This window comes from Mastacembelus armatus, chromosome 10 (genome assembly GCF_900324485.2).
Source record: "Mastacembelus armatus chromosome 10, fMasArm1.2, whole genome shotgun sequence".
NCBI lineage: Eukaryota > Metazoa > Chordata > Actinopteri > Synbranchiformes > Mastacembelidae > Mastacembelus > Mastacembelus armatus.
Window position 1 is genome coordinate 695,073 of NC_046642.1, and position 9,914 is coordinate 704,986.

Genomic DNA, 9,914 nt, shown 5'->3' on the forward strand with positions numbered 1-9,914 from the left:
CCAACAAGGCCGCATCATAAATACAGAAACCAGCATATCCAAATTATATGCAGCGTCCCATTGCACTGAGGTAGATACTTACATTCCTCAGAACAACCTTGAATTTGCATGAAAATGTGACTGGAGACATACTCAAACTATAACAGACAAAAACACATTTGTTTATCGCCACACAACCAGCCAGTCACACCATCAGAATCATGCTCAGATGAAATTACAGCAGCGTTTGCCTTTTCCTCCAGGAGAGCCGAGTCGGTCTCCTGGGTATTAACGGAGGGCCCAGCAGCTTTTCATTATCTGAAAAATGACCAGCAGTGGATCATAATTGCAGGATATAGGAGTTAAATGTAAAACACACAGATAGATGTTTTCTTGACACGGTTTGATCATTATCATGTCTGTCACACTATAATCAGTCTCTACAGTGGAAAGCAGAAGACTGGAGGAAAATGTAGTCACAGTCACATGTATCTATGTATTTGTCTGTTTTAAACACATGAACCAAGCACCATCCATCCAACCTGGGTCCAAAACCAAGAGAAATGCCCAAACCCCTTGACAAAAAAAAATATAATCAACTAGCATAGAGCTAATAATACTAACGAACTAGCATAGAGCTAATAATACTAACGAACTAGCATAGAGCTAATAATAACGAACTAGCATAGAGCTAATAATAACGAACTAGCATAGAGCTAACTAATAATAATAACGAACTAGCATAGAGCTAATAATACTAACGAACTAGCGTAGAGCTAATAATAGTAACGAACTAGCGTAGAGCTAATAATAGTAACGAACTAGCGTAGAGCTAATAATACTAACGAACTAGCATGGAGCTAATAATAATAACGAACTAGCATAGAGCTAATAATACTAACGAACTAGCATGGAGCTAATAATAACGAACTAGCATTGAGCTAATAATAATAACGAACTAGCATTGAGCTAATAATACTAACGAACTAGCATAGAGCTAATAATACTAACGAACTAGCATAGAGCTAATAATACTAACGAACTAGCATGGAGCTAATAATAACGAACTAGCATAGAGCTAATAATAATAACGAACTAGCATGGAGCTAATAATCCTAACGAACTAGCATGGAGCTAATAATAATAACGAACTAGCAAAGAGCTAATAATAATAACGAACTAGCATAGAGCTAATAATAATAACGAACTAGCATAGAGCTAATAATACTAACGAACTAGCATAGAGCTAATAATAGTAACGAACTAGCATAGTGCTAATAATAACGAACTAACGTTATGCTAGTTCGTTAGTATTATTAGCTCTATGCTAGTTCGTTATTATTAGCTCTATGCTAGTTCGTTATTATTAGCTCTATGCTAGTTCGTTACTATTATTAGCTCTATGCTAGTTCGTTATTATTAGCTCTATGCTAGTTCGTTACTATTATTAGCTCTATGCTAGTTCGGTACTATTATTAGCTCTATGCTAGTTCGTTACTATTATTATCTGTATGCTAGTTCGTTAGTATTATTAGCTGTATGCTAGTTCGTTAGTATTATTAGCTGTATGGTAACTTAGCATACAGCTAATAATAATAATAAACTAGCATAGAGCTAATAAATGTTTTGTGCCTGGGCCTGGCAAATGGAGGGCATAATTCATTGTTAATGAAACCATTTGCAGATGCAAAAACAAAAAAAAAAACACTTTGCTGCCATCATGAGAAACATTTGTTGATCCTGAATCAGCTGCAGGATGATGTGTAGCCTGAGAAAAAAAGAATCCACCATCCTCCCACCGTCCACAAGTCTGTCAAAACTCAACTGGACAAATGAATCTGAACTTAAAGCTCTGATTATATACCAATTAGTACAAGATGCTGACTAACAATAAAAATGACTTCAGTATATAAACAGTGATGATTTAAAAACACAGAATAAATATGTGAGTGTGCTCTGAATAATACAGAAGCTCCTGAACCACAGATATTAATGCCTTAAAGCACACATGCTAATCTTCTGTTATGCCTGTAGGTGCCACAATCTGGTAGAAGACTGTTTGCCCAACTCGTGTCCTGGAGGCTATGACTGTAAAGTCACTAACGGCTCCATCCACTGTGACCCGATGCCTCAGGTCAGTCAGAACAGCAGGTCGTTCATTGAGTTATTTACTTTCATCTTTGAGACAATGGCTGAGGGAACCCATCTACCCTGTGTCTCCAGAAGGTGATTCCGATGATTGGCTCTGTGGAAATCATGGAGATCTGCGGCAGCGTGCTTGGGTTGCTTTTCTTGGTTGGCGTCTTTGTTTGCATCAGGAAACGTTACATTCAACAGAAGAAGAAGAAGCCGGCCTGCGTCCAGGACTCCAATGGGTAAGGATGAAGTTCAGCCATGTATTCCTTTATTTTTTAAGACTGAGCTGTACTGTAACACCTTTTCTCACTACGCTAAAAGCTTTGGAATCGAACCTTGTTCAGCTGATAATGGCTCTGAAATACACCGACACACACTGTTCACTGTGACTGTCAATCATTTCTCTTCAAACATAATGTTACTGCACACTGTGCACGATTTCAATGTGTTTTCAGTATTAAGAATAAACAGAATAGATGCATCCTTTGCTTAGCCCTCTGCTGCCCTCTATTTAAAATGTTCAAACAGCCAATTGAATAGAAATAATTTAAGCTCAGCACAATAACGGGACTTTTGGCTGAACTGTTTTCCAGCTGCACAAAGAGCCGACTTTGCAGCTGCATAGACTTTCTGTCTTATACAAGTGAAGTTGTACAGGGACACAGTCTTGGAAAGACGTTTTCTGCTTCCCTTTTCTTAAAACTAGATTCTTTTCCCTGCTTCCTCTCCAGAATCCAAGAACCTCAGGTTTTCTAGTTGAGGAGGCGAGAAGTCAGGTGTCTGTAATTACTCCTCAAAGACAAATGTTTACTGAAACCAAAACATCTCCTCCTCACCTGCAGCTACTTCCAGCCCAGTCAGGCCAAGGGCCTAAAAGCCCACAACCATGAAGTCAACCCCATAGAGATGAGCTCTTTGGTCAGTCCCACCACCGACATCGACCACACGCCCTTCAGGTCACTTCGCCCACGCAGCCAGATCAGCTTGTCAGGAGGCAGTGCTTCCTCTCCAAAGACCCAGGGGCCAGTTGTGTGCAGTGTGGCCCCCAATCTCCCTGTGAGGCCCCCATCCAGCTCTGACACTGACTCCATCAGGAAGAACCAGTGGGACATGGACTATGAAGGTGTGTATCATGTACTTATACAACCAGACAAACTTTCTCATTGGTTTGAATAAGAAAGTTTGTCCATTCATTTCTGTATTAAAAAGTTTAATAACAGCGAAAGAACACACATAAAGTGCAGCAACAATTACGCATGAACCCGTGGCTTTATTAGCAATTGATTGGCAGTCTGATCAATGACGAAAACAATTAAATGTTGTGGCAGCCCTGCTTCGTATCATGGCATTACCGTCTGATTTCAAGATGCACATTTCCTCTTTTGTCCGGTGTGAACAGATCGTTCAGTTGAAGCAGAAATGGCAAGTGTGTGTTTTGCTTTGAGGGTCTTTGTTAGCAGCAGATTCCAGGGAAATGTTAAAAGCAATCGACTGAAATGCTAATTGAAAAATCACTTCAGGAAATGTCGACTGCGTCAAAGTAAATCTCTGAAACCACATAATGAAGCCAAAGAGGCAGAATGATTCAGTCATTCAGTGTCACTGTAAAAAAGTATTTAATTGTCATACGAAGTGGTGCATCATGGGAGAAATCCATATTGCCTGAAGGGTTGTCTGTCGACACAGGCAGCTGATTAAACTCTGAAGGTAAAACATTTATAGAGGAGGCTGATTGGACGGGATAACATCAGCAAATAGTCTGTATTTTCCTCTGTCTGTGATCGCTTCTCTTCACATCCATCTCTGCCCTCCTTTCCCTGTATGACTGTGTTTCAATCTGTATTCTGCATTGACCTTCTCGTCTCTAAATCTCCTCCTCTTCTTTGGTTCTGCTCCCTGGATTCCATGATTCATCCATCATCTATACCCCCTTATTCCTAACCAGGCTCTCAGGGATCTGCTGGAACCTGGATTCCCTCCTTTGTATTTCTTGCTCTTAGAATTAAAATTATTAGAATGAGTGATTTACAACTAGTTTGTGCAGTTAGCAGAGCCAGCAACATTAAACTTGGAGCTCTTATCAGCCTCATGGAGAAAGTGTTGCGGTCTCTTTCTTCTTCTTTTTCTTAGATAGATAGATAGATAGATAGATAGATAGATAGATAGAAATATTTTATTCATCCCAAACTGGGAAATTCCACTGTTGCAGCAGCAATTTTTCAGGCACTAGACATGAACACAAATCTCACAAGAAAAAGAAAACAATATAAGAAGTTATTTAAAAAGATATAGGAATATATTAATTATATAGGATATACAATAAGTGTACAATTTTAAAGAGGGACCTGTATGCAAATATTGCCAGTTCGAACAGTTTAGAGTGTTATCTGACACACAAAGATGATGTGTTGTACAGACTTATGGCATGAGGAATTTTATATACAAAATACAATAAAAGTAACAGAAAAGACACAAATAAAACACAAAAACTAACACGCACACGGGAGCTGCTGCAACAGGCGTCCACCTCCGACGGCGGCCCCATGATATATATTCAGTCACTGTCTTTAATTTCCTTCCCTACGTCTCCACCTTTCTCTCAACTCTACCTCTCCCTGGTATATTTGTCTTATTCTCATTTCTGCGATCACACTCTCTCTTCATCTTTGTCCTGTCCTGTTAGTCTGTCATGTTCTCTGCCCCCCATGTTCTCACATGTAACAGGTCAGAACAGTCGTGACTCACGTGGCACGTTCTCGATGGATAAAGAGAGTCAGACAGGGCTGTTGGCGTGTCGTCGCTCCCCAGGGATCACCTGCCTGGCAGATCATTCAGCTATCTCAGGGAATATGGACACATTCGTGTAATGTTTCATGTCACGAACATGCTGTTCCTATGGGCTGTTCCTGTCAGAGCCCAAATATTTATGAATTAAAATAGTGTCTCTGTATAAACGAACTGCAGACTGAAAAAACAAGACTCCTCTCACCATTATTATTATTATTATTATTGAATTGGTGATAATGTTACATCCAGTCACAGTGCCCTGACAAATTATCACCTATCATTAAATCATCTATGTCTATGTTTCAGCTGCAGACTTTATTACCTGCACTGTGAAGTCTGCAGCAAAGCTCCTTGTTTTGGTCGGCATTTTCACTAGGACTTGTAGTTTAGCATGAACATAAAGCTTTTTACTGTGTCAGTGATACAGTATATTCTTGAATTGAGTCACAAGTGCCAAAAGTGTCATCTACTGCTAGAACGACTGTAAATTAACACATAAGTCGCAGGACAATCCAGAGAACCAACAAAAAATCTGACTTATAGTCTAGAAAATATGGTAATTGCTGAACAGTGTAATGTCTATTAAATCTACAGAGGACAGTTTAAAGATGCAGGGGGTGTTTTTTCATCTCGTTAGCTCAGAAAGATCTTCACCAGTGTGAAAATACTCTTCCTTCCTCCATCTTTCACTTTGTCTCCTTGTCCTCTCGTCTCCTGTTTAGGTCTCTATCACTGCTGAAGCTGTAATCCTCTATAATCCTCAGTTTGTTTTCTCATTCTGTTCACACCATTTACTGTCAGTCAGCCTTCCTACTGTTATTATTACTTGTAGTACTATTACTTTACTGTTATTATTCAGCTATAGTGTTTGCCTGAAGCTGTTTACATTAACAAATGTAAAAGCAGATGGTTGCAATCTGCAGCCTCACCACTAGATGCCACTAAATCCCACAAACAGCACCGTTAACTAGCCCACTTTATGTTAATGCCAGTGTGTCAACAGCTTGTGTGCTACTTTCCTACTTTCCTGAAAAATCAGCTTGTCGCCTGCTTTATCATCACAAGTATTTCCTGTTTGAAGACTTAGCTTGAGATTAGTTTCAGGAAACATGTATTTAAGTGATTAAGAGTTAGGAGTTACAAAAAGCTATAGAAGCTTATCGGTTATCTGAGTGTTAGTTGATTGCAATTCTGTAGATCCAAAGATGAGCATGATCCTACTTTTGGAGTCATGAGAAGTAGATCTGGACCTGCTTTAAGTAAAAACTGGTGATTTGGGGACCTGGTCTTTCTTCAGACCTCGTCCCTCCTCCTGTCCCACTAATCAAATCCACACTAATTCAGATCTACTTTGTATTCATGTCTGTTTATCATGCACATGCTCACAGCTATTTATTTGAGATCCTTTTGTAAGTCCCATAGTTTCTCCTGCTATTTTATCTAGTGTGCCAGTGTTGTTATTCAGTTTACTGAACAAATCCTTATCTTGCATCGTTGTGTTAGGGGTGGAACTAACAATATAACGCAGATAAAGTCTTACAGCGTGTTCACACTAGAAAAAAAGGTTTCAGCTGCAGTTTTCTTCAGTGGTCAGTCTCTCTCTCTCGTTTGCACCACAGTGAACATGTACTCTGAACACTTCCAGAACCCAGGTGACCTTCAGTCGATACTGCACCTGAACGCCTCCTGTGCAGACACATGGAGCTGCTGCTCTGTTCACTCTCCACCTCCACAGTGTTAATCTATTGAATTGGCCTGTTTTCTGTTTAAAACTGGAGACAGAAGGAAACAAATTCAGACCCTTGAGAAACTGAACTGGAAAATGATGTTTTGCATTTTATACTTTTTTAAACATTAGAAGTTCATTTCTGTGGACAGACTGGTGAACTTATTGTACAGCGCCACATTATAAACGGTTGCTGTGTTTACAATGCACATTGATCAACTAAATTCAAAAACACAAAGGGACAAATGTTTTCCTCTCTCCACAGTCTACCCTGCAGACCCGGACTATTATGGCCGCCCAACGGTCCGAGAGTTCCCCCAGTTCGACATCGTAGAGGACACCTACTCCACCTCCACCATGGACTCACGGCGGAACTCACGATTCGGTGGCTTTCCATTCCCGCTGGATCGCTGCGACCGCCGCGCACCCCTGCCGCCATGCTACAGCAACCAGAACCTGGATGACTTCCTGGGTCCGGATGGGCTTCCTCTTCCCAGCTCTCAGTGCCCCAACGAGTACACCGCCATCAGCTACTACCCCACCCACCACACCCACAGCCTCGAGAACGTCTCGGGCTACAAGAGACTCAGTATGCGCCTGAGCGTGGCCATGCCGTCCTATGCAGAGCAGGCCAGCCCACCTCCAGCCCCAAACCCGGCACAGCCTCAAACACGCCCGGCTGGACGGAACACGCGCAGCTACGACGGCTCCAGCATGGTGGAGAGCGATTACGGGAGCTGTGAGGAGGTGATGTTTTAAGACCCAGTTTTGCTGGAAGCCTACATCCTTTCAGCGATTCCCTTTTTAGTTTCATATGGAAACATTAAATAGTACAAGTACATGCCACCTGCCAACTCTTCTTCCATTCTGAGGCAGCTTTGTGCACCAGGACACATCTGAGGTTGGAACTGAACAGGCTCTCACTGGGATCTCAGGCTTTTATTTTTGTGCTCTGGTGGAGATGAAAGTGATAGTTCAGCGGTTTGACTTTTTAAGTCATGTAGTCTTGCTGTGCCAGACTAGACGAGAGTGATTCAGGGTTCCTTGGTTCCCTTCGGGGAAGAAGTTCAGCAGAAGGTCATCTCTTTTCCTAAGAGAGGCTGCAGAGAGCACTCGTTAAATTGCTAGGCTCACAAAAATGTGAACAGTATTACTAACTTGACTGTGAACTGTTTCAAAGTAAAAATAAGGCCAAACGTGGGACAGTCTGTCTCTCAGAACAGGGTCTGCATGTCCAAACAAACGTGCAGCCACCACATCTCCTGCTTTTCACTTCCGAACCCGTCTGACGAGCCAAAACATCTGTGAACGCCCTGCCAATGATGCCATGTATAGGATGAACATGACATGTGACTGAACGTTACACAGCAGGCACATGGAAAACCCGTTTGTGATGAAACCCACATAAAGAGCTTTGATGAGGACAAACCAACCCACATCGTGTAAGTGTGCTCCAAATGAAAATGATTTGGTGAAGAAAGACCTGCAAGAATATCAGAAAAACACAGTCAGTCCCTTATTTACAATTTAGACATATTCAAAGTGGCATTAAGCACATTTCACTCAGAATAAACATTTCATTTAACTCATAGACTCACTGTTGCTGTCCATTGTTGCTGTCCGTTCCACAGAAGAGGCTGGATCCTCAAGAAAACAACAAAAAACAAGTTAAAAGGTGACGTGAACTGTGAAGTAGATGTTCGTGATATCAGTGCTGTTTCTGTTACTGTAAATTCTGTAGATTTGAATCTGTAGGCATCTCATAGTGGGTTTTAACGTGTGTTACAGTATTTTCTTCAGGGATGTTGATGTGTTCTGCTCTGTGGTGTTGCTGCCTCAACACTTCATGTCGAGTGGTTGTTGCAGCAGTAAAGAAATGTCTATGCAGCCATTTTAAATGGTGTAAATATGCAAGCCTTGTTTTGATCAGGAGCAGTGTGTTAACCAGCGAATGTGTTGATATTGAGCCTGAACAGCATTTTCTAAAATCACCTGTCTGACATTCACAATAACGTCAGTGTTTATTTTATAGAGAACTCTCATTTAATTATCGATTAATTTGCTATAACTGATACTGATAATTTCCAGTCTAAAAGAACCATGCACCGTGGTAACCGTAAGATTATACTGTCTGAACATCAGTTTCATTCCAGTGCAGACCTCAAAGATCAGAGCTTTCCAGCCTTCTGGACAAACAGTTTTTGCTGTTGCTGCCTGTACATGCAGCATCATGAAGTTCAGCACATTTCAGCTGCTGATTTCTGTTTTCTGATGCACACAGGCCAAATATTTCTGGACTAAAATTGGAAATCTGACTTTCATCAAAGCATAAATCACAATTTACACACACAGCAAACAAGACTTTTGAATTACATTAACACAATGCTAAAAACTTTAAGATGATAATAGGATAATATATGTAAAACTACCAATCATTGAAAAAATATACTTTATGCGAAGATTTTGAAGTTAACCTGATCAAACATAATGGCCTAAATCAAACTTCAGTTTTCAAATAGAAATTTTAAAGTTTTGCTGCTTTTGTTGTTTCTGTAAATTTTGTAATCAACTGAGGACTGTTGAAGGGAAAACTATATTCTCAATATCTAATCTTATTCTGACTGTAGTTCATTTTCCTTTAAAAAACTAAACTGACAGTTTTATTAGAGTAACTTGATTCCATTTCCTTCACTCCATCTACTCAAACTGAGACTGTGTCACTAAAGTCTCCTCACAGCTCTTGTCATATGTAAATGATATAATTATCTACCACTGATGGTTTAACTGACTTTTAGTTAAAGCATTTCCTCAGTCCTTTGTATAAAACAGTGTGTTGTTGTACAGTCTGTGTCACTGTTGTTTAGACTAGGATTTACTTGAATGTCTGATTTGTTTTATTAATTTCATTCTTCATAAAGTTTATTTTTGTATCAATGTGGGCCTCCCCATGTTTTGCTCTGTTGTTTCTCTGTGAGAGATTTTTTTAAAATGCTGTTTTTCCATTTTTGTTTTTCAATATTATAAAGAGAATATGAATAAAGATGCTATCTTCTACGAACAATGACTAATGATTTCAGGTTTTTTGCACCTTCATGCTCTCAGCATCCATCAAAGCAGATGAGGTTTAGAAATAATATGGGTTTTTGTGTCTGGAGAGAGAGAAATGGGATTAGTGTTAAAGAAATCATGGGTAATTTGAATTTTCTGATGCACATCGATGATGCAAGTCACCCACACAGTAATATAATGTAATAAAATAGGACTGGTCAGAAAAATTCGACTGGTC

General features: G+C 40.1%; 1 protein-coding gene across 1 annotated transcript in view; it reads left to right on the top strand.

Moving 5' to 3' along the window:
* The window catches only part of fat2 (FAT atypical cadherin 2), a 69,754-nt gene extending 60,068 nt beyond the window's left edge, over positions 1-9,686 (top strand). Inside the window, exons 26-29 of the mRNA XM_026331163.1 lie at positions 2,014-2,113; positions 2,203-2,354; positions 2,958-3,238; positions 6,894-9,686. Coding sequence (XP_026186948.1) covers positions 2,014-2,113; positions 2,203-2,354; positions 2,958-3,238; positions 6,894-7,387 — 1,027 coding nt within the window. The 3' untranslated portion in view covers positions 7,388-9,686. The remainder of the gene's footprint in view (positions 1-2,013; positions 2,114-2,202; positions 2,355-2,957; positions 3,239-6,893) is intronic.
* The last annotated feature ends 228 nt before the right edge of the window (positions 9,687-9,914 follow it).